This window comes from Notolepis coatsorum (genome assembly GCF_963971535.1).
Source record: "Notolepis coatsorum genome assembly, chromosome: 1".
Lineage (NCBI taxonomy): Eukaryota > Metazoa > Chordata > Actinopteri > Aulopiformes > Paralepididae > Notolepis > Notolepis coatsorum.
Genome location: NC_140165.1, coordinates 319159725 through 319185199, shown reverse-complemented (window position 1 = coordinate 319185199; position 25475 = coordinate 319159725). Strand labels below are relative to the sequence as shown.

The window sequence follows — 25475 nt, the reverse complement described above, 5'->3', positions numbered from 1 at the left end:
CTCCACACAGTTCAGAGAGACTCAGCTGCTGAGACTCTCACTCTCCACACAGTTCAGAGAGACTCAGCTGCTGAGACTCTCACTCTCCACACAGTTCAGAGAGACTCAGCTGCTGAGACTCTCACTCTCCACACAGTTCAGAGAGACTCTGCTGAGACTCTCACTCTCCACACAGTTCAGAGACTCAGCTGAGACTGACACTCTCCACACAGTTCAGAGACTCAGCTGAGACTCACACTCTCCACACAGTTCAGAGATTCAGCTGAGACTCTCACTCTCCACACAGTTCAGAGAGACTCTGCTGAGACTCACACTCGCCACACAGTTCAGAGAGACTCTGCTGAGACTCACTCTCCACACAGTTCAGAGAGACTCAGCTGAGACTCACTCTCCACACAGTTCAGAGAGACTCAGCTGCTGAGACTCTCACTCTCCACACAGTTCAGAGAGACACTGCTGAGACTCTCACTCTCCACACAGTTCAGAGAGACTCTGCTGCTGAGACTCTCACTCTCCACACAGTTCAGAGAGACTCTGCTGAGACTCTCACTCTCCACACAGTTCAGAGAGACTCTGCTGAGACTCTCACTCTCCACACAGTTCAGAGAGACTCTGCTGAGACTCTCACTCTCCACACAGTTCAGAGACTCAGCTGAGACTCTCACTCTCCACACAGTTCAGAGAGACTCAGCTGCTGAGACTCTCACTCTCCACACAGTTCAGAGAGACTCTGCTGAGACTCTCACTCTCCACACAGTTCAGAGACTCTGCTCAGACTCACACTCTCCACACAGTTCAGAGAGACTCTGCTGAGACTCTCACTCTCCACACAGTTCAGAGAGACTCAGCTGAGACTCTCACTCTCCACACAGTTCAGAGAGACTCAGCTGAGACTCTCACTCTCCACACAGTTCAGAGACTCTGCTGAGACTCTCACTCTCCACACAGTTCAGAGACTCAGCTGAGACTCTCACTCTCCACACAGTTCAGAGAGACTCAGCTGAGACTCTCACTCTCCACACAGTTCAGAGACTCTGCTGAGACTCTCACTCCACACAGTTCAGAGACTCAGCTGAGACTCTCACTCTCCACACAGTTCAGAGAGACTCTGCTGAGACTCTCACTCTCCACACAGTTCAGATAGACTCTGCTGAGACTCTCACTCTCCACACAGTTCAGAGAGACTCAGCTGAGACTCTCACTCTCCACACAGTTCAGAGAGACTCTGCTGAGACTCTCACTCTCCACACAGTTCAGAGAGACTCAGCTGCTGAGACTCTCACTCTCCACACAGTTCAGAGAGACTCAGCTGCTGAGACTCTCACTCTCCACACAGTTCAGAGAGACTCTGCTGCTGAGACTATCACTCTCCACACAGTTCAGAGAGACTCAGCTGCTGAGACTCTCACTCTCCACACAGTTCAGAGACTCAGCTGAGACTCTCACTCTCCACACAGTTCAGAGAGACTCTGCTGAGACTCTCACTCTCCACACATTTCAGAGAGACTCAGCTGCTGAGACTCACACTCTCCACACAGTTCAGAGACTCAGCTGAGACTCTCACTCTCCACACAGTTCAGAGAGACTCTGCTGCTGAGACTCTCACTCTCCACACAGTTCAGAGACTCTGCTGAGACTCTCACTCTCCACACAGTTCAGAGAGACTCAGCTGAGACTCTCACTCTCCACACAGTTCAGAGACTCAGCTGAGACTCACACTCTCCACACAGTTCAGAGAGACTCAGCTGAGACTCTCACTCTCCACACAGTTCAGAGACTCAGCTGAGACTCTCACTCTCCACACAGTTCAGAGAGACTCTGCTGAGACTCTCACTCTCCACACAGTTCAGATAGACTCTGCTGAGACTCTCACTCTCCACACAGTTCAGAGAGACTCAGCTGAGACTCTCACTCTCCACACAGTTCAGAGAGACTCTGCTGAGACTCTCACTCTCCACACAGTTCAGAGAGACTCAGCTGCTGAGACTCTCACTCTCCACACAGTTCAGAGAGACTCAGCTGCTGAGACTCTCACTCTCCACACAGTTCAGAGAGACTCTGCTGCTGAGACTATCACTCTCCACACAGTTCAGAGAGACTCAGCTGCTGAGACTCTCACTCTCCACACAGTTCAGAGACTCAGCTGAGACTCTCACTCTCCACACAGTTCAGAGAGACTCTGCTGAGACTCTCACTCTCCACTCAGCTGCTGAGACTCACACTCTCCACACAGTTCAGAGACTCAGCTGAGACTCTCACTCTCCACACAGTTCAGAGAGACTCTGCTGCTGAGACTCTCACTCTCCACACAGTTCAGAGACTCTGCTGAGACTCTCACTCTCCACACAGTTCAGAGAGACTCAGCTGAGACTCTCACTCTCCACACAGTTCAGAGACTCAGCTGAGACTCACACTCTCCACACAGTTCAGAGAGACTCAGCTGAGACTCTCACTCTCCACACAGTTCAGAGACTCAGCTGAGACTCTCACTCTCCACACAGTTCAGAGAGACTCAGCTGAGACTCTCACTCTCCACACAGTTCAGAGACTCAGCTGAGACTCACACTCTCCACACAGTTCAGAGAGACTCAGCTGAGACTCTCACTCTCCACACAGTTCAGAGACTCAGCTGAGACTCTCACTCTCCACACAGTTCAGAGAGACTCAGCTGAGATTCTCACTCTCCACACAGTTCAGAGAGACTCTGCTGAGACTCTCACTCTCCACACAGTTCAGAGAGACTCTGCTGAGACTCTCACTCTCCACACAGTTCAGAGAGACTCAGCTGCTGAGACTCTCACTCTCCACACAGTTCAGAGAGACTCAGCTGCTGAGACTCTCACTCTCCACACAGTTCAGAGAGACTCTGCTGAGACTCACTTTCCACACAGTTCAGAGAGACTCAGCTGCTGAGACTCTCACTCTCCACACAGTTCAGAGAGACTCTGCTGCTGAGACTCTCACTCTCCACACAGTTCAGAGAGACTCAGCTGCTGAGACTCTCACTCTCCACACAGTTCAGAGAGACTCAGCTGCTGAGACTCACACTCTCCACACAGTTCAGAGACTCAGCTGAGACTCTCACTCTCCACACAGTTCAGAGAGACTCTGCTGCTGAGACTCTCACTCTCCACACAGTTCAGAGACTCTGCTGAGACTCTCACTCTCCACACAGTTCAGAGAGACTCTGCTGAGACTCACTCTCCACACAGTTCAGAGAGACTCAGCTGAGACTCTCACTCTCCACACAGTTCAGAGACTCAGCTGAGACTCACACTCTCCACACAGTTCAGAGAGACTCTGCTGAGACTCTCACTCTCCACACAGTTCAGAGAGACTCAGCTGCTGAGACTCTCACTCTCCACACAGTTCAGAGAGACTCAGCTGCTGAGACTCTCACTCTCCACACAGTTCAGAGAGACTCAGCTGCTGAGACTCTCACTCTCCACACAGTTCAGAGAGACTCAGCTGCTGAGACTCTCACTCTCCACACAGTTCAGAGAGACTCTGCTGAGACTCTCACTCTCCACACAGTTCAGAGACTCAGCTGAGACTGACACTCTCCACACAGTTCAGAGACTCAGCTGAGACTCACACTCTCCACACAGTTCAGAGATTCAGCTGAGACTCTCACTCTCCACACAGTTCAGAGAGACTCTGCTGAGACTCACACTCGCCACACAGTTCAGAGAGACTCTGCTGAGACTCACTCTCCACACAGTTCAGAGAGACTCAGCTGAGACTCACTCTCCACACAGTTCAGAGAGACTCAGCTGCTGAGACTCTCACTCTCCACACAGTTCAGAGAGACTCTGCTGAGACTCTCACTCTCCACACAGTTCAGAGAGACTCTGCTGCTGAGACTCTCACTCTCCACACAGTTCAGAGAGACTCTGCTGAGACTCTCACTCTCCACACAGTTCAGAGAGACTCTGCTGAGACTCTCACTCTCCACACAGTTCAGAGAGACTCTGCTGAGACTCTCACTCTCCACACAGTTCAGAGACTCAGCTGAGACTCTCACTCTCCACACAGTTCAGAGAGACTCAGCTGCTGAGACTCTCACTCTCCACACAGTTCAGAGAGACTCTGCTGAGACTCTCACTCTCCACACAGTTCAGAGACTCTGCTCAGACTCACACTCTCCACACAGTTCAGAGAGACTCTGCTGAGACTCTCACTCTCCACACAGTTCAGAGAGACTCAGCTGAGACTCTCACTCTCCACACAGTTCAGAGAGACTCAGCTGAGACTCTCACTCTCCACACAGTTCAGAGACTCTGCTGAGACTCTCACTCTCCACACAGTTCAGAGACTCAGCTGAGACTCTCACTCTCCACACAGTTCAGAGAGACTCAGCTGAGACTCTCACTCTCCACACAGTTCAGAGACTCTGCTGAGACTCTCACTCCACACAGTTCAGAGACTCAGCTGAGACTCTCACTCTCCACACAGTTCAGAGACTCAGCTGAGACTCTCACTCTCCACACAGTTCAGAGAGACTCAGCTGCTGAGACTCTCACTCTCCACACAGCTCAGAGAGACTCAGCTGCTGAGACTCTCACTCTCCACACAGTTCAGAGAGACTCTGCTGAGACTCTCACTCTCCACACAGTTCAGAGAGACTCTGCTGAGACTCTCACTCTCCACACAGTTCAGAGAGACTCAGCTGAGACTCTCACTCTCCACACAGTTCAGAGACTCTGCTGAGACTCACTCTCCACACAGTTCAGAGAGACTCAGCTGAGACTCTCACTCTTCATACAGTTCAGAGATTCAGCTGAGACTCTCACTCTCCACACAGTTCAGAGAGACTCTGCTGAGACTCTCACTCTCCACACAGTTCAGAGAGACTCTGCTGAGACTCTCACTCTCCACACAGTTCAGAGAGACTCAGCTGCTGAGACTCTCACTCTCCACACAGTTCAGAGAGACTCTGCTGAGACTCTCACTCTCCACACAGTTCAGAGAGACTCAGCTGCTGAGACTCTCACTCTCCACACAGTTCAGAGACTCTGCTGAGACTCTCACTCTCCACACAGTTCAGAGACTCAGCTGAGACTCTCACTCTCCACACAGTTCAGAGAGACTCAGCTGAGACTCTCACTCTCCACACAGTTCAGAGACTCTGCTGAGACTCTCACTCTCCACACAGTTCAGAGACTCAGCTGAGACTCTCACTCTCCACACAGTTCAGAGACTCAGCTGAGACTCTCACTCTCCACACAGTTCAGAGAGACTCAGCTGCTGAGACTCTCACTCTCTACACAGCTCAGAGAGACTCAGCTGCTGAGACTCTCACTCTCCACACAGTTCAGAGAGACTCTGCTGAGACTCTCACTCTCCACACAGTTCAGAGAGACTCTGCTGAGACTCTCACTCTCCACACAGTTCAGAGAGACTCAGCTGAGACTCTCACTCTCCACACAGTTCAGAGACTCTTCTGAGACTCACTCTCCACACAGTTCAGAGAGACTCAGCTGAGACTCTCACTCTTCATACAGTTCAGAAATTCAGCTGAGACTCTCACTCTCCACACAGTTCAGAGAGACTCTGCTGAGACTCTCACTCTCCACACAGTTCAGAGAGACTCTGCTGAGACTCTCACTCTCCACACAGTTCAGAGAGACTCAGCTGCTGAGACTCTCACTCTCCACACAGTTCAGAGAGACTCTGCTGAGACTCTCACTCTCCACACAGTTCAGAGAGACTCAGCTGCTGAGACTCTCACTCTCCACACAGTTCAGAGAGACTCTGCTGAGACTCTCACTCTCCACACAGTTCAGAGAGACTCAGCTGCTGAGACTCTCGCTCTCCACACAGTGGTTGGAGCCCAGAGGCTCAAAACGGCTTAAGAAAAATGCTGTTTTTGAGGACTTGATTAGAAATACAAAACAATGAATTAAAAAAAATAAAAAATTACAGAGGTGTTCCATAAACTCACAGGAATTGTGTAAAAGTGCCCAAAATTGTGAAAGAAATAGTAAAATACATCCCTTTAAAGGTAGCTATAAACAAGCACTTATGGACACAAATAAGAGAGGAGCTTGAGCAGTAATGTGACCCTATTATTTTTTTTCATTTGGATATATAAAAAAACTGTACTTTTATTTTATTTTGTATTATTTGTTATATTATTTTTATTAAATTATAATGTCAAATATTGTAAGGAAGGGGCAGGGCTTGATAAGTTGTTTTACTTCCCCCTGTTCCTTCTCGAACACTTATTGTATGGAAATAGTCTTTGACTATTTACCTTTTTGTTTTTTAAACTTGTTTTATGTTTCTATGTTCGAGACAAATAAAAATCAAATCAAAACCTTTTGTAGGAGTAGTGATATAAATATATAAATACACAATATCAAACCCATACAGAATTATAAATATACAATATCTTCTGTTGTGTGGCAGTGAAAGGGTTAACCTTCGGTGTATTGTCGCAGTGAGAGGGTTAACCGTTTGGTAGTGTGATAGTAAAGGGTTAACCTTCTGTAGCGTGGCAGTGAAAGGGTTAACCGTTTGGTAGTGCGGCGGTGAAAGGGTTAATTTGCTCTGATTTGATGTCCTGTATTTTTCTCCCAGACGCCTGTCCCCTCTCCCTGGACCCAAACACAGTGAGCAACGGCCTGTCCCTGTCAGAGGAGAACAGGAAGGTGACTCATACAGGAAACGACTACCAGCGCTACACTGACCATCCTGAGAGATTCACTAACCTGTATAGGCAGGTGTTGTGCAGAGAGGGTCAGTCTGCACGCTGTTACTGGGAAGTAGAGTGCAGCGGCTCCAGGGTTGAGACAGCAGTCTGTTACAAAGACATCAAAAGAACAGGTGCTGAGTCAGTGTTTGGAAACAATAACAAGTCCTGGTGTTTGATCTACTCCAGTGGAGGACCGTACGTGTTCAGACACAATAATGTTGAGACTAGAGTCTCAGGCCATCAGTCCTCCAGGATAGGAGTGTACCTGGATCACAAGGCAGGTACTCTGTCCTTCTACAGTGTCTCTGAAACCGTGACCCTCCTCCATACAGTTAGAACCACGTTCACTCAGGCCCTCTATCCAGGGATAAGGGTTAACTATAATAAGGGAGCAGCAGCAGAATTGATGAAGATATGGCAGAATTGATGAAGATATGGTAGAACATGACACCATCGTATCTATTTTTAAATATAATTCATACCAATTAGAGATGTTCGTTATTATCGGCCGGTATTGGCATTAAAATGGGGGGGGGGGGGGGGGGGGGGGATTCTTTTGAATGATTTTTTCTTTTCTTTTTAAATGTAACCTTTATTTACCCAGGCAGCCAAGTAAGAACAAATTCTTAAATACAAAAGCAGCCTGACCTAAGAGCAGAAGCCTTTTGAGGGAAGGAGGGGGGGGGGGGGGCTGCAACAGAAACAAGGTTATGTGTGTACATGCATACAAGTAAATAAAATACAAAATGACAGTAGCAATAGTATACAAGGAAAATTACAATAAATAAGGGAGAGAGAAGAAAAGAGAGAGAGCGAAAAAGTGAGAGTGAGAACCAGAGGGAGAGAGAGAAGAAAAGGGGAGAAGCACAGATAATGTTTACATTTAGAATGCCTTGTTGATGCATCCAGTGAAATTAACATGTCAAAATGGGGGGGGGGGGGGGGGGGGGAGACCCTGCATATATAGTTTAGGTTGATATCGGTATCGGGCCAGGCAACCCCCTCTAACCCTCTTCTCTCTCATTATTATTATTATTATTATTATTATTATTATTATTATTATTATTATTATTATTATTATTATTATTATTATTATTATTATTATTATTATTATTATCATAAAACGGGTGTGAAATATTACTCTCCATGTTATTTGGCCATATGCTACTTACTACCCTCTAGTGGTGAGCTGTGGTAACTGCAGAGTCTCTGCTCTGGCTTCAGTGTTGGATATCTATTCTTTTCTTTGTTCCTTTTATTGTTGCCTATTTCTGTCATAAAACGGGTATGAAATATGACTCTTCTCTCTCCCTATGGACAATAAACATGATGTTTGACCCATAAACCCAGTGTGTGTTGTGTTGCTTGATTGATTGAAAACTTTATTAACAGATTGCAGAATGGGTACAATACAGTACGGCTCAATACACACAATTGTTAAGGGGATGCAGACCAGAGAAAGACTTTCGTCTTGTTTTTCATCAGGGTCCCCCATTTTCAATTCATCATAACATATATGACATACATGACATACAGATAGACAGTACTGCTACATCTATACATTTATGACATACCAGATTTACAAATACTGTACTGTTTGTGATACAAAAAGAGTAAAAAAAAGAAAAGAGTATATACATTTGACGAAGAAACTACATTGGAAGAGGTGGGGGGGGGGGCTGTACATTGGAGGTGGTTGGGGGGGTGGGGGTGTAACTGTACATTGGATTATCGATGAAACCTTATTGGTCCCAAGAAGAGGGTCTCGTGTATTATTGGGTTGGGTTAGGACATTTACAGGGGCCAGTTTCGAATTGCAGTCTCCCGTAGGTGCTCTTTGAGAGTGGTTTTAAAAGTAGCGGTCAGGTGGCGTAGCGGAGATTGCGTTCGTCACCAACGCTGGGAGACACTGGGTTCGCCTGTCCAGCTCCCAGCGTTGTCACCAGCTTGGCTGGCCGTTCACACTAATACAATTGACTGTATTAGAGGGTGGGGAAGCTGGTGGGTGGGAAGCTGGCGTTGTGGACAGCGATGCCTACAGGTCAGGTCTCGGCGCTTGCTCAGCGGGGCAGGACTTGGTGGAGATAGCGTGCCCTCCCACGCGTTACACTTCACCAATGAGAGTCCTCGCTGCCAAGTGAAAAGAGCGTCACTGGCTGTCGGCGCACGCCTTGGAGGAAGGGGAGGGGAGGGGGGGGGGCTTGTACCGACTCATAGGAGAACATGCATACAGCGCCACCTAGGGGAGGGGGGGGCCTTGTACCGACTCATAGGAGAACATGCATACAGCAGCCAGGTAGGGGAGGGGGGGGGCCTTGTACCGACTCATAGGAGAACATGCATACAGCGCCAGGTAGGGGAGGGGGGGGGCCTTGTACCGACTCATAGGAGAACATGCATACAGCACCAGGTAGGGGAGGGGGGGGCCTTGTACCGACTCATAGGAGAACATGCATACAGCAGCCAGGAGGGGGGGGGGGGGGCCTTGTACCGACTCATAGGAGAACATGCATACAGCACCATGTAGGGGAGGGGGGGGCCTTGTACCGACTCATAGGAGAACATGCATACAGCAGCCAGGAGGGGGAGGGGGGGGCCTTGTACCGACTCATAGGAGAACATGCATACAGCAGCCAGGAGGGGGGGGGGGGACTTGTACCGACTCATAGGAGAACATGCATACAGCGCCAGGTAGGGGGGGGGGGGGGGGGCCTTGTACCGACTCATGGGAGAACATGCATACAGCGCCAGGTAGGGGGGGGGGGGGGGCCTTGTACCGACTCATGGGAGAACATGCATACAGCAGCCAGGTAGGGGAGGGGGGGGGCCTTGTACCGACTCATAGGAGAACATGCATACAGCGCCAGGTAGGGGAGGGGGGGGGCCTTGTACCGACTCATAGGAGAACATGCATACAGCACCAGGTAGGGGAGGGGGGGGCCTTGTACCGACTCATAGGAGAACATGCATACAGCAGCCATGGAGAGAGGTCAGGGAGTAGCTCTATTTCCCAGAAATCCGAATAATGATATAAAACCTTTTCTGCTACAATTATCCAACAATGGGAATTTAACCAAGAGTCAACTCTTTCAAACAATGGATGTTTATAATGTATGAATGTGTTTCAAAATGTATTTAAAATGTTTTTCTTCCTTTTCTTCATTTTTCTCCTGTATTCAGAAACTGGCCTTTAAACAAATCGTTTGAACCTCCGTCTTTATGTGATGTCACACGAAAAAGCTCGTTGCAATGCGCGTCCTCGACTCGTGTGGAAAATGCCGCCCGTTCCACTCCCGCCTCACAGTCCATCACATCTCCCAGATAGCAGAACTGCTTCACCTCCTCCAGCACCTCCCTCCCACCACCAGACCACCATCTCCAACCACCTCCTCCTCTTCCCTCTCACACGTGGGGCATCTCAAATCCATCACTCCCCTCAGATTTTCCAAACCTGAACATCTTTGGTGACACCATTTGTCACATTCTATACACCGCACAGAGTTGACTCCCACTCCTCTTCCACAGACTCCACATGGGTATCTTCCTGACTGAATCCTCTCTCCTTCACTCCCTGTTATCATCACCTTCGTCTTGTCCATATTTATCTTCATTCCCCTCTTCTTCAATCCATTAGTGTGTCAGAGGAAAGCAACAGTTGTGATTGGATAGGCTACAGACAGAGTTAGTGCAGGATGGAAAATTGGGTGTTGATTTCAGATAAAAGATATAAAATAATTTTGGGATATAAGAAAAGCTGCTCTGTAAACATTCTTATTGTTTACTTTACATGAATGCTTGATTGACATGTGGGACAATGCAAAGCATCTTCGACTAAATAAATTCTTAATCGACTAAAAGTCATAGGACTTTGTCGACTAACCGATCAGTTGATTTAATCGACAAGTCTGTCAAATTGACCTCTCAAGCCCCACCCTCTTTTCTTGATCCTCCAATCACAACGGTTGCTTCACTTGCAAGAGTGAACAATAATAAACATCAATAGACATATATATGCCAAGAATAAACTATTGTGTTTCATAGTAACGTAGTTACGGAACAGAAGAAAAGGCTCGACTATAAACCAGGCATTTCAACATGTACAAATCACAATAGCCTCTTTAACACCACTTGTGTGTCTCGTGCAGGAAACCAGATCAAAACAAACTTGTAAAATACCCCATAGGGTGGATTATTATATTGTTTTCATCATTGATTCCTAAAATAACAGTTTGTATTGACACAGCAGAAGGGGAGCTCAACCTGAGTACAGTGACTGGAAGTAAGTGAACCTTGAGAATCTAATTGTTGTAAATCTTAAATCAAAAATTCAGTTTGGTTTCACCCTGTGGACGTGTCTCCAGCTGCCTGGGGCCTCGTCCTGCACACTGAGCCGTCAGCAGCTAGAGGCCAGGCTCCCACAGGTGTCTCCAGCTGCCTGGGGCCTCGTCCTGCACACTGAGCCGTCAGCAGCTAGAGGCCAGGCTCCCACAGGTGTCTCCAGCTGCCTGGGGCCTCGTCCTGCACACTGAGCTGTCAGCAGCTAGAGGCCAGGCTCCCACAGGTGTCTCCAGCTGCCTGGGGCCTCGTCCTGCACACTGAGCCGTCAGCAGCTAGAGGCCAGGCTCCCACAGGTGTCTCCAGCTGCCTGGGGCCTCGTCCTGCACACTGAGCCGTCAGCAGCTAGAGGCCAGGCTCCCACAGGTGTCTCCAGCTGCCTGGGGCCTCGTCCTGCACACTGAGCCGTCAGCAGCTAGAGGCCAGGCTCCCACAGGTGTCTCCAGCTGCCTGGGGCCTCGTCCTGCACACTGAGCCGTCAGCAGCTAGAGGCCAGGCTCCCACAGGTGTCTCCAGCTGCCTGGGGCCTCGTCCTGCACACTGAGCCGTCAGCAGCTAGAGGCCAGGCTCCCACAGGTGTCTCCAGCTGCCTGGGGCCTCGTCCTGCACACTGAGCCGTCAGCAGCTAGAGGCCAGGCTCCCACAGGTGTCTCCAGCTGCCTGGGGCCTCGTCCTGCACACTGAGCCGTCAGCAGCTAGAGGCCAGGCTCCCACAGGTGTCTCATGCTGGGTAAGCATCAACGTACGAAGATGGACAAAGACGCTGAGTTTTCCTGCGGGAGTTCTCCGAGGAAGACACAGACCCACCCATCAGAGCGCCAAACCAGCTTCAAGCCATCCCTCCGGGAGGGCGGAGACTATCACATGCTTCCTCCGACACATGTGTACCCAGCCCACCGCTTCTTTTCACCTGGCAGCGCGGACTCCCACTGGGGGAGCGTAACGTGTGGAAGGGTCACACTACCTCCCTCCAGATCCTTCCCTCGTTGTGCAGGCGCCCCGACCGAACTGTAGGAGTCGCTGTTTACAACGACCAGGACCCACCCTCACCGGCTTCCCCACCCTCTAACACAGCCAATTGTGTCAGTATGGACGCTCGGCCAACCCGGAAGCACCACAGCTGGATTCGATCCCATTGTGGTGGTAGACAGACGCTTAGTCCGCTGCGCTACCCGGCCGCCATATAAATATGTTATGGCAATTCATGATGTATTTTTGTAAGTTTGGGTCCCGGGGAAACACCAAGTGGAGTCTAAGACATTCATCATTAACTGTGTTAATCTAAATGTTACATTGTAACTGTCTAGTTAAGGCATTAACTGGGTTAATCTAAATGTTAGGTATTGTCACACCAGGATCAGTTGGTATGATGAAACATATGTTATTATATGTTTGATTGAAATGTTGTGTCTTACTAATAATAACTAATTCCTTGGTCAATAGAAGTCTCTGTGATACTTTCTGAATATGTTCCCAAAATGTTTGGGAACATCAAATGGGCAGGGTTATAATAGAAGAAAGACGTGGGGGCGTGGCTTAGGGCTTAGATTAAAATTGGCTAACTTCTAATTATCACAGTTGCTGTGGATGTTTTTGAACGACTAAAATTGTAGCAAACTAGTTTCATTACTTGTGGCCTGGCTAGCTGATATCCTTTACAACTACTGACAGACTGACTGATGGGCCAATCAGGGAAGCCCGTGTATATTGTGTAATATTTCAAAGGAAGCTGATTGGATATCTGAAAAGGCTTGATTTAGTCGATATCCAGGGGGATAGAGATCAACGGGTTTTAGTCATCATTTACACAACAACAACAGCTCTAACATTTTGGGTAATTTTATGTCAACGTACCTTCTGTTAAAAATGCAACATAAAAAATGTATAATAATTAGTAGCATAATCATTTATTTAGTATAAAATTTTAAAAATGACACATTGTTGCTTTGGATAAGATGTACACGTACAAAAGGTAAATATAAAAATATACGTAAACGTTCCATAGACGATGGAATGCTTCAAATATAGGCAGTTTTGTGCAAAACATGTTCAAATCATATACAAAGTTTCTGTATGAGAACTACACATTCCACAGCCTCCTTTAGTTCATAACCATCTATGGTGCCAATAATTCACGAGGGCACTGTGTGTAGCACAAACTAACAAAATAACACATCAACAAATTCATGTAAAAACAGTCCCTGCATTTATCCTTAGAAGCTTTGTGTTATTTCAGGGTTAATCTGTATTCATATTTCTTGCTTTGAGGTAATGGAATACTTTACGTTGATCCCCGCACAAGTGTGTGAGAAAGAAGGCGTCTCGTGGGTTAATATTGTATGATGCGGTGGTGCGTCAGCCGGCAGGGCTGTACCCAATGTAGAAAAAGTTTACATTCAAAGCTTCTATTGACGTTTTCAAATGAAGCTTCGAATGTCTGTCGTCATATTTTATGACATAATCATAATTATTATAAAAAAAAATTATCCTCAAACTTTTTTTTTTTTTTATTAAATCAACTTTCTTTGATGAATATAACTCGTCAGTTTCAACATAAATAATCCACTCAGGCTCACGGTTGGTACGAGAGTGATGGTGACGTCTTGATGGAGCGCCGAGCGGAGGCAGACCAGGCTACATCATTTATGATAAATGTTTTATTAAAATTTGTATGACGAGTCATATACTATAATAGTATAATACTATAACATTATTGTAGCCTAATCTTTATCGGCAACTGTGAAGAAAACCCCCATTGGTTTAAACGGAATGAATAGACACATATAAAAAATATACAAAAAATACAAAACAAATTACAAAATTATTTTAAAAATATGAAAAAAGTTTCGAACGTCGATTTAGAATTCGAACGTCAACGTTATGATTAAAGCTTCGAACTATTCGGTGCGGCCCCCCCCCCCCCCCCGTCAGCCGTTCTTCAGGACCACCAGGTAGCACGCCTGGCAGCACTTCTCACGCAGGACCAGTTTGCCGTCCTCCACTCCCAGGTAGCGGCCGCGGTACAGAGACGACTCCATGGTGTGCCAACCCCTGTGGCTGTATCCACAGACCACCCTCATGTAGAACACCGCCTGGTGTCCCGGCTCGTCGATCCTCTTCTGAATCTCCTGACGCAACATAGAGAAACAAGGGAGGATGAAAGAGAGAGAGAGAGGTCAGCTCATCTGGACACACTCTTCATACAGTTCACCGTTACTACTACTAGTAGGCTTGGGCGGTATGACGGTATTACGGTATACCAGGGTATTTAGAAATCCCGACGGTATTGAAAATCAATACCGGCGTCAAAATCACAGATGCGCTTCAGTTTCTATTACAGTGAAACGGAGTTTTGAGTGTAGTGCACACACGCGCCAGCAGAGGGCGAGACCAGTCCTCACTAGTGGAGCGAGTGTATCACAACGGTGAAAATACCGTAAAGCGTTGTGGTAACTAGAGTTGGTTTGTGTTGTTGTGGTGCACTGGTGGAGCAAGCAAATAATCTGTCTCTTATTATATGTGAACTAAAGAGTACAAGGTTTACACAACAGCCCCCACCCGCTTTGTTATTGTATTTGTACCTGTACTATCCGCTGTCAGCTGTTTATCTCTCTCTGTGAGCTTGATTAACTAGCGTTAGCTCACGTTAGCTAGCGTTAGCTCCGCGGCTAATCTTTGCATACCCTGAACTAAATCAATGACTAGGTTATAAAGCATTCGAGTAGTTTTCACTGCACATAGAAGTAGCCAAACAGCGGGAGCATTTCGGGAGCATATGACCAAAACCCAGGCAATTTCGAGCCCTTAAAGTGGAAATGAAGCAGTGCGATAAATACATATTCATAGCATCACATTAGTATTTAGATAAGCCACAGAAGAAGTCACGTTATAAAAATAAGCAGTTTCTAAGAAAAAACGATTTGTTGTGTACATTTCTGAAGCATTTAGCATTATGGGCGCGGCCATTTTGTTGCTGACGTCATACCGGGGGTTGGGTGTATACACTCTGGTTAGCTGCCTATATTGAATGGGTCAGTCAGCAAATAAAATGTTGCCTACAAAACAACGGGACCGCGGTGGTTCTGTTTGTATTGCTCCTGGCTGTTCAAACTAATTTTACCATGTGAGAGAGAGGAAAGTTGGTTAATTTCCACAAACTACCAGTGAAAAAAACAGTGTTGTTGACATGTTGGCTCGGGCTGCCTGCACCCAGACGGCGCGACCAGCCTGTTGGACAGGGAAGGAGGATCTGTAGCGAACACTTCATTGCCTCGGATTATGTTGTTGGGGTGGGATGTTTGTCCAGAAGACCACTAATCAGCTGAAGCCGGACGCGGTTCCCTCGGTCTTCGACAGACAGACCGGCGTTAGCTCTCGGGAGCGATCGCTAGCTAGTTGGCACCAGCCGGGGCCCGGCGTTAGCTCTCGCTAGCTAGCGTTAGCAACCGGAGCGTCGCGGAGCATTCAGCCTGCTGGCTACACAGCTTGTGTAGCCAGCAGGCTGAATGCTCCGCGACGCTGGTTGAAGTGGGTCTAGGTAGCCAGCAGGCTGAATGCTCCGCGACGCTGGTTGAAGTGGGTCTAGGTAGCCAGCAGGCTGAATGCTCCGCGACGCTCCGGTTGCTAACGCTAGCTAGCGAGAGCTAACGCCGGGCCCCGGCTGGTGCCAACTAGCTAGCGATCGCTCCCGAGAGCTAACGCCGGTCTGACCCAACCCCCGGTATGACGTCAGCCATGACGTCAGCAACAAAATGGCGGCGCCCATGTTGAAAACAGGGATATTATATTATATTTTTCAGACAAATAAGATAGATTTCACATTTGATTATAGAACCCTGTCTTACACAAGGTACACAACAAACAAACTAGGATCACATTGCTCACTGCTTCATCTCCACTTTAAGGCAGGGGTGGCCAACCAGTCAGAGACTAAGAGCCACAAAAAAATGACTGTGGTACCACAAAGAGCCACACCATATACCAGCGTTTCTCAACTTTTTTTTCAGTCACGGCACCCTTCATGTGTTTATAGGTCTCACCCTCTGGCCTCTGAAGTTGCTAATGTCTTTTTTATTTGGGCCTCACAGGGTTAAAAGTACCCTGTGAGACCCACGGTTGCAAAATTACAAAATCACTTTTAGCCATTTAAAAAAATAATGTTTATTTAAAAAATGTTAAAGGGGAACTATTTTACTATTTCTTTCACTATTTGGGCACTTTTATACAATTCCTGTGAGTCTATGGAACACCTAGGTTTTTTTTTTTTTAAATGCATTGTTTTGTATTTCTAATCAAGTACTAAAAACCGCATTTTTCTACCTCAAGCCGTTTTGAGGCTGGGCTCCAACCACTGTGTGGCCTGGTGCCAACTGCCACATCAACTGCCACATTATTATGCAGCTGAGAAATCTCTGACATCACAGATATGCACATTTTCAGATGACTCAGTTCAGTGAGGGTGAATATTGTGAGAGGAGAATTGGAAAAATTCGCCAATATGAGAATTAGAGACATATATCCTATTAATATAAGTCCACATAGCTAAGAAACAATGGTAAACACTGAAAAAAGCCATTTATAAGATAGTTCCCCTTTAAGCACATAGTCAATTGGTCCTGTTGTTCAGCCTCACAATGCTATTTGATAGTAAATGTGTTTATATGTCCCACCCTCTGAAGTTGCTAATTTCTTTTTAATTTGGGCCTCACAGGGTTAACCTCTAAAGCCCGAGATATACAGTAAAAGTGTATATTTTCAGCATTATGTTTGTTTACCAATTATTTTAACTGTTATTAGTGAAATATAAGATTATAGAAATCTCAGGGCATTGAGTCGGAAACCGGCGCATATTGACAGGAGGAAGTGGCACAGCCAAAAGTGAGTGTAGTCTTTTGAAGGAAGAGACTCAGGGCTTTCAAATTTCGAAAAACTACCCTACCCAGCTCACACCAGCCCCTGTCAATCATCTGACATCTGGATTTACTTTTTAATTTCTCTTATTTTTTGGGATTATCTCCCACAAACCTGAACGTTATTGCCATAAAACAGAACGCAGTTAGTTTCTCTACCTTTCTGTGAACGTCTTGCAAAAAACGGTGTTGCAATATGATGAAGAATGGTGGAGAAATTTACATTATAAAAAAGATGGCAGAATTCAGTACTGTATCTACAAAACCTTCTGTTTAATCATCTTCCCTTTATTCATTTGCTTAGATTTTTCAGGTCTGGTCAATTTTAGCATGGTGTTATTTACAGTCAAAGATATATATTTTTTTTTAAATAGAATTGATATTCTCCTTTGGTTCATTACAATTTACTCAAGCCTAGTAACAGACACACTATTTCTGACACTGATCCATATATGTCCCTAGATTCAGATACCAAGAACATGCAAATGGACCATTTAAAAAAAAATTGTAAATGTTTATTCTACGTCCTTATGGAATGAGTGACATACAAAAAAAAAGGTAAAATAAACAAAAAAAAAAAAAAAGTAAAAAAAAAAAAAAAACATTTTATGGATGACGGGCAAAGAGCCGCATGCGGCTCGCGAGCCGCGGGTTGGCCACCCCTGCCTTAAGGAATCAAATAGTCTGCCATGGCTAGGCTACATGCTAACGTCGATAGTAGCACTAGATGCTGCAGGCTTCTGGCTACCATTCTGAGAGAGCTAACGACGTGATTTGTTTACTTGGTAACACAGGTTTTGTGTCTTACATACAGCTGTATGCCCAGCCCATATGGGCTTACAAGACACATTGACAATAAGTTATATTATAGACCAAGATGGCCACACAAAAAAAATTAAACAAAATAAAACATAATATAACAAGCTGTAAACAATGTGTGTAAACAAAGAAACAAGAGGAATTCAAATACAATTACATAGGATATAGTGTGTTTTGTCTCAAGTGCCATGCTTTCTTCCAAAAAGCCTGCAAAACTGAAGATCTCCTCCACAAAAAAAATTACTCAACATACAACTCTCACACTTCCGGTTTAGCTCGAGAATGGAGTAGGTCGCTTTGGTTATATAGCTCCTCTCCCGTTATTTTTATTTTGCTTTTAAAAGCCTCTTTTTACACCACCAATGCGTTTAAACCTTGACGTATATTATATCAACTGAGATCTTCAACTAACTATATTGACTGAAAGAATCAAGACGGCACCAAGGAAAGAGAAACCGGGAACTAAATCAACTGCAGACGATCTGATAGTGGATACGGGTCGAGGCAAAAACAGCTGAGACTGCCACCTCTTCCACCGTCCCCACCACCTCCGCCGATATAGAATCTCTTGCTAAGCTAATAAAGACCTTAACTGATGAGGTTGACGCTATCAAAGATTCTATCGATACCAAAATCGAAGAGTTAAGGACAGCGGCTGGTGAACATATCGAACCAGGGACGCGGCAACTGGGGGTGCGGCAAGGGCTGCAGCACCCCCTGCTGGCGGGGAGTGTAACTGCAACTGCAAGGTTGTTTTGGCTTTTATTCAAAATTTGTAACCGAGGCTACTCATGTCACAGAGCGGAGCGGCACTGCAGATTTACCCTACTCTTGGAATTCATTGCCAGATCGTCATATGGGCGCTGTCTCGATAATGCAGTGTTATTAACAGCGTGTAGCCGACGCATGAACCGGTTGGGATTCGAATAGACGCGGCCTGGAAGCGTCAACGCGGAACTGGAAATCCGTTGGTAAAAAAAATAGACGCAGCGGCTGCGCTCTGGAATAGTTTTGGGATGCTGAATTTGTTATGGTTTGTAACCGACCCCAATCGCACAACACAAGACAGGTATGAGAGTAAGCCAAGAACTGGGCATTTATTGAAAACAACAGAAAACGGCACTGTCCCTTTAAGGGAGAACACAAATTACAGGAAAACAAGAACATGGGAAAATAGGCACAGTGCCTTTAAGAGGCAAGCTGGCTAAGGGGATGGCTAAGGGAAAGGCTAACGGACAGGGCCAGGGCAAGGGAACAGGACAGGAACAGGGAGGACTAGGAGGACTGGAAAGGGATGACTAGGAGGACTAGGAGGACTGGACAGGGAGGACTAGGAGGACTGGACAAGGACTGGACAGGGAGGACTAGGAGGACTAGAAGGACTGGACAGGGAGGACTAGGAGGACTAGAAGGACTGGACAGGGAGGACTAGGAGGACAAGGGAGGGGAAACAGGGACAGAGGCTCGCGGAGGCGGGCTGGGGACAGGGACAGAGAAAACAGGGTGCGGGCCTTGGAACAGGGTGAGGGTCAGAGCTGCTTACAGGGATGGAGTAGGAGCGCGCAGGCTAGACGTCTGGAGGAGAGCGCGCCGGCTCGGAGAGTGCATCTGGCGCGGGGTCTGAGTGGTGCGCGTCTGCTTGGAGTACGCGCCGGTACGGAGGGCGCATCTGGCGCGGAGGTCTGAGTGGTGCGCGTCTGCTTGGAGTACGCGCCGGTACGGAGAGCGCATCTGGCGCGGAGGTCTGAGTGGTGCGCGTCTGCTTGGAGTACGCGCCGGTACGGAGAGCGCATCTGGCGCGGAGGTCTGAGTGGTGCGTGTCTGCTTGGAGTACGCGCCGGTACGGAGAGCGCACCTGGCGCGGAGGTCTGAGTGGTGCGCGTCTGCTTGGAGTACGCGCCGGTACGGAGAGCGCATCTGGCGCGGAGGTCTGAGTGGTGCGCGTCTGCTTGGAGTACGCGCCGGTACGGAGAGCTCATCTGGCGCGGAGGTCTGAGTGGTGCGCGTCTGCTTGGAGTACGCGCCGGTACGGAGAGCGCATCTGGCGCGGAGGTCTGAGTGGTGCGCGTCTGCTTGGAGTACGCGCCGGTAAGGAGAGCGCATCTGGCGCGGAGGTCTGAGTGGTGCGCGTCTGCTGCACGGAGGTCTGAGTGGTGCGCGTCTGCTTGGAGTACGCGCCGGTACGGAGAGCGCATCTGGCGCGGAGGTCTGAGTGGTGCGCGTCTGCTGCGCGGAGGTCTGAGTGGTGCGCGTCTGCTTGGAGTACGCGCCGGTACGGAGAGCGCATCTGGCGCGGAGGTCTGAGTGGTGCGCGTCTGCTGCGCGGAGGTCTGGAGTGGAACACTGGAATACCTCCCGTAGAGGATTAGAGAGCGCAGTACAGTGTCTCCCTCCAGGCAAACGGAGACAGGTGGCCAAGGCTTGCACCTCGTCTCACGCCGGAGATAAAACAGCATACTGACAGAAACAGAAACTCCCGTAGGAGCCTACAGACAGAGAACCTCCCGTAGGAGTTTGGTGATAGAGATATGATACGGAACGACCCGACCAGGACAGAGGGGAAGAGCGAGGTACTTAAAGCCCACAGGGGCGCTAATTAGAATACACATCAGGTGCGTGAAGGTAATTGATACTTGAACTAGAAGAGTGTGTTCGGCACGAACCAATCAAACAGATAATGACAGATAGTCCAAGGGTGTGGGCTGCTGAAGAGCAGACGAGGCTAAACGAGCGCGAGGGTGGGGGCTGGAGAAGTGAGGAGACAGGGAATTAAAGGTCCAGGGAGAGGCGAACCTCACAGTACTCCCCCCTCCACGGGAGCCACCGGGCGACCCAAAAACACAGACAGAGGGGCAGGGGAAAAAACAAGGCAACAAAACAAAAAGTACTGGGCCATGCTAGCAGGGGAAGCTACAACAAAAGTGGGGCTAGCAAAGGAACAGGGTAGCTGAGGGGTAACCAGGGTAGCAGAGGGGTAACTAGGGTAGCCGAAGGGGTAACTAGAGGAGCTGAGGGGTAACTAGAGGAGCTGAGGGGTAACTATGAGGAGCACCGGGAAGGGGCTAGCAGAGGGAAAGGGTAGCTGCCAGGGCACAGATAGCTACAGGGCCTATGCTAGCTGTACTGCTACATTAACAAAGAGGCTGCGCTAGCTGCCGGAGCTAGGCTAGCAGACAGGGCTGGAACAGGGGCACTGGAGAGGGAAACAGGGAAGGGGCTAGCAGAGGGAAAGGGTAGCTGCCAGGGCACTGATAGCTACAGGGCCTATGCTAGCTGTACTGCTACATTAACAGAGGCTGCGCTAGCTGCCGGAGCTAGGCTGGCAGACAGGGCTGGACCAGCATGAGAGAACAAGCTAGCTGGAAGGACAGTCCTAGCTGTGGGGAACTGACCTTGCTAGCTGAAGGGGCAGTCCTAGCAGTGGGGAAAAACTGACCTTGCTAGCTGAAGGGGCAGTCCTAGCAGTGAGAGAAAACTGACCTTGCTAGCTGAAGGGACAGTTCTAGCAGTGAGAGAAAACTGACCTTGCTAGCTGAAGGGGCAGTCCTAGCAGTGGGGAAACTGACCTTGCTAGCTGAAGGGGCAGTCCTAGCAGTGGGAGCAAACTGACCTTGCTAGCTGAAGGGGCAGTCCTAGCAGTGGGAGAAAACTGACCTTGCTAGCTGAAGGGGCAGTCCTAGCAGTGGGAGAAAACTGACCTTGCTAGCTGAAAGGGCAGTCCTAGCAGTGGGAAAACTGACCTTGCTAGCTGAAAGGGCAGTCCTAGCAGTGGGAAAAAACTGACCTTGCTAGCTGAAAGGGCAGTCCTAGCAGTGGGAAAAAACTGACCTTGCTAGCTGAAAGGGCAGTCCTAGCAGTGGGAAAACTGACCTTGCTAGCTGAAAGGGCAGTCCTAGCAGTGGGAAAACTGACCTTGCTAGCTGAAGGAGCAGTCCTAGCAGTGGGAAGGCTACACAAAAAGTGGAGGCCATGCAGAGGGACCGGGTTAGCTGCCTGGGCATGGCTAGCTACAGGGCCTATGCTAGCTGCAAGGGCTGCATTAACATAGAGGCTGTGCTAACAGCCGGGGCTAAGCTAGCAGACTGGGGCCATGCAGAGGGACTGGGTTAGCTGCCTGGGCATGGCTAGCTACAGGGCCTATGCCAGCAGCAAGGCTGCATTAACATAGAGGCTGTGCTAGCAGCCGGGGCTAAGCTAGCAGACTGGGGCCATGCTGGTAGTAGAGGCCTAACAAGCTGCAGGGGAGCTAACGAGGCTAACAGGGAAGCAAACAGGGGAGTCAACAGGCTAACAGGGGAGCTAACAGGGGAGACTAACAAGCTAACAGGGGAGCTAACAGGGCTAACAGGGAAGCTAACAGGGCTAACAGGGGAGCTAACAGGGAAGCTAACAGGGGAGACTAAACGGAACAAAAAAAAAGGCACACTCAACATACACCGTCTGTGCTGGCTGGGGTCGTCGACTGGTCGGGTCGTACTGTTATGGTTTGTAACCGACCCCAATCGCACAACACAAGACAGGTATGAGAGTAAGCCAAGAACTGGCCATTTATTGAAAACAACAGAAAACGGCACTGTCCCTTTAAGGGAGAACACAAATTACAGGAAAACAAGAACATGGGAAAATAGGCACAGTGCCTTTAAGAGGCGAGCTGGCTAAGGGGAAGGCTAAGGGAAAGGCTAACGGACAGGGCCAGGGCAAGGGAACAGGGCAGGAACAGGGAGGACTAGGAGGTCGGTACGGAGGGCGCATCTGGCGCGGAGGTCTGAGTGGTGCGCGTCTGCTTGGAGTACGCGCCGGTACGGAGAGCGCATCTGGCACGGAGGTCTGAGTGGTGCGCGTCTGCTTGGAGTACGCGCCGGTACGGAGAGCGCATCTGGCGCGGAGGTCTGAGTGGTGCGCGTCTGCTTGGAGTACGCGCCGGTACGGAGAGCGCACCTGGCGCGGAGGTCTGAGTGGTGCGCGTCTGCTTGGAGTACGCGCCGGTACGGAGAGCGCATCTGGCGCGGAGGTCTGAGTGGTGCGCGTCTGCTTGGAGTACGCGCCGGTACGGAGAGCGCATCTGGCGCGGAGGTCTGAGTGGTGCGCGTCTGCTTGGAGTACGCGCCGGTACGGAGAGCGCATCTGGCGCGGAGGTCTGAGTGGTGCGCGTTTGCTTGGAGTACGCGCCGGTAAGGAGAGCGCATCTGGCGCGGAGGTCTGAGTGGTGCGCGTCTGCTGCACGGAGGTCTGAGTGGTGCGCGTCTGCTTGGAGTACGCGCCGGTACGGAGAGCGCATCTGGCGCGGAGGTCTGAGTGGTGCGCGTCTGCTGCGCGGAGGTCTGAGTGGTGCGCGTCTGCTTGGAGTACGCGCCGGTACGGAGAGCGCATCTGGCGCGGAGGTCTGAGTGGTGCGCGTCTGCTGCGCGGAGGTCTGGAGTGGAACACTGGAATACCTCCCGTAGAGGATTAGAGAGCGCAGTACAGTGTCTCCCTCCAGGCAAACGGCGACAGGTGGCCAAGGCTTGCACCTCGTCTCACGCCGGAGATAAAACAGCATACTGACAGAAACAGAAACTCCCGTAGGAGCCTACAGACAGAGAACCTCCCGTAGGAGTTTGGTGATAGAGATATGATACGGAACGACCCGACCAGGACAGAGGGGAAGAGCGAGGTACTTAAAGCCCACAGGGGCGCTAATTAGAATACACATCAGGTGCGTGAAGGTAATTGATACTTGAACTAGAAGAGTGTGTTCGGCACGAACCAATCAAACAGATAATGACAGATAGTCCAAGGGTGTGGGCTGCTGAAGAGCAGACGAGGCTAAATGAGCGCGAGGGTGGGGGCTGGAGAAGTGAGGAGACAGGGAATTAAAGGTCCAGGGAGAGGCGAACCTAGGGCTGGGCGATATGGAAAAAAATCATATCGCGATAACGATATGATAATTTTATTTTATTTCTCGATATCGATAATTATCGAATTGTTATAAGTATAAAAAAAAAAAAAAAAATTTTTTTTTTTTTTTTTTTTAACAACAGGTGTATGTTTATTTTGCAGCAATTCTTTGTCATTGCCGCCATCTTTAGTGTTACATCCCCTCACACTCCAGTTCTCAGGCTGCAGCTGGTTTAAAAGCTAAAGTAAACCGGCTTCTCTGCTGGCTGTGGCTCCAGAGGAGTTGAACAGTTCTGGCTCTGCTAGTTTATTTTCGATCTTTTGGCGCTTTTTTGGTGGACAAACCACCGCACATGTGCACTGTGACTCGTGACTGGAGTCTAGTTCTGCTAGCACACATAGCCTACTGTGTACAGACGGTTTCAAAATGTATTTTAAATTAGAAAGCAAACAAAATAAATGGACAAGAGAAAAAGAAATCTGAATTTGGTCAGTATTGTCATTTGGACAAGCAAAGCCATTACTTTAAGTTGCAGGCAAGAAAGACAAGTCTGTCCACTGTCTCTGGTTTTAAAACTGCCCTGTCGATTTTTTATTTTTTTCGATATTCGATATCGATTATTAAAATATATCGCGATATTTATCGTTATCGTTATATCGCCCAGCCCTAGGCGAACCTCACAGAATTCGCAGTAAAGGAATATATGAACAAGCCAGCAGAATTATCCGAGGCCCCGGGAAGGTGGTCGAAGACCTTTTGCATGTCGGCGATCATGTATGCGGGGAACGAATTGCAGAGGGAGGGCGCAACAGGTGGGGTAAGCTGGGCTGTGATGTGTGCATCAAAACGGTTACATTGTTTGTCTCGCACGCTCAGAGCGCGGAGTTGGGCAGCGGTCTCCTCTAGTGAACGAGAGTGTTGGTTATGACGTTATTATTATATCACTTATCTCAGCACCCCCTCATAACACGTTTCAGACCCTGTTGAACTATCGCTCTGACTCAATAGTATCCATCTGCAGAACGTCAGCACCAGCACTCTCAGGCCCCACCCACGCTGAATGTGATTTGACCAAAGCAGAGTATACACACAGACAGTGGAGCTGTTTGCAGATAGCAAGCATTTTGACGTGTTGCGTGGTGGCGATGTCTCGCAGACAATACAACTACAAGTATAATTATATAATATATATATTTTATAAAAAAAAATTATATAATTTTTTTTTTAATCAAAAACGATCGATATCTCAGCACCCCCACTTCCCGCGGACTTCCCGCGTATCGAACGTACTGTTGCAGTGGAAGCCACCTTGGACGAACACACGCAGAGATTCGATGTGGTCGACGGAGCTATAGATGACTACAACGAGAAGCTAACGGCTAAGATAGATGACTACAACGAGAAGCTAACGGCTAAGATAGATGACTACAACGAGAAGCTAACGGCTAAGATAGATGACTACAACGAGAAGCTAACGGCTAAGATAGATGACTACAACGAGAAGCTAACGGCTAAGATAGATGACTACAACGAGAAGCTAACGGCTAAGATAGATGACTACAACGAGAAGCTAACGGCTAAGACCCCTGTACACCTACACACACACACACACATGCACACACACACACACACACACACACACACACACACACACACACACACACACACATACAGACACACACACACACACACACACACACACACACACACACACACACACACACAAACCCCTGTACACCTACACACACACACACACACACACACACACACACACACACACACACACACACACACACACACACACACGCTGTGCTTCTGGATTTTAGCGCAGCATTTG

General features: G+C 48.5%; 2 protein-coding genes across 3 annotated transcripts in view; both read left to right on the top strand.

Annotated features, from left to right (window-relative positions):
- LOC311235829 (E3 ubiquitin/ISG15 ligase TRIM25-like) overlaps positions 1–7211 on the top strand; it is an 81110-nt gene extending 73899 nt beyond the window's left edge. For both annotated transcript variants that reach the window (XM_084323336.1, XM_084323335.1), the window contains one exon: positions 6583–7211. In XM_084323336.1, coding sequence (XP_084179462.1) covers positions 6583–7124 — 542 coding nt within the window. In that variant the 3' untranslated portion in view covers positions 7125–7211. The remainder of the gene's footprint in view (positions 1–6582) is intronic.
- A 7061-nt stretch (positions 7212–14272) lies between these two features.
- mcamb (melanoma cell adhesion molecule b) overlaps positions 14273–25475 on the top strand; it is a gene marked incomplete at its 5' end in the record, with an annotated part of 29561 nt that continues 18358 nt past the window's right edge. Inside the window, 2 exons of the mRNA XM_084311929.1 lie at positions 14273–14278; positions 24966–25226. Coding sequence (XP_084168055.1) covers positions 14273–14278; positions 24966–25226 — 267 coding nt within the window. The remainder of the gene's footprint in view (positions 14279–24965; positions 25227–25475) is intronic.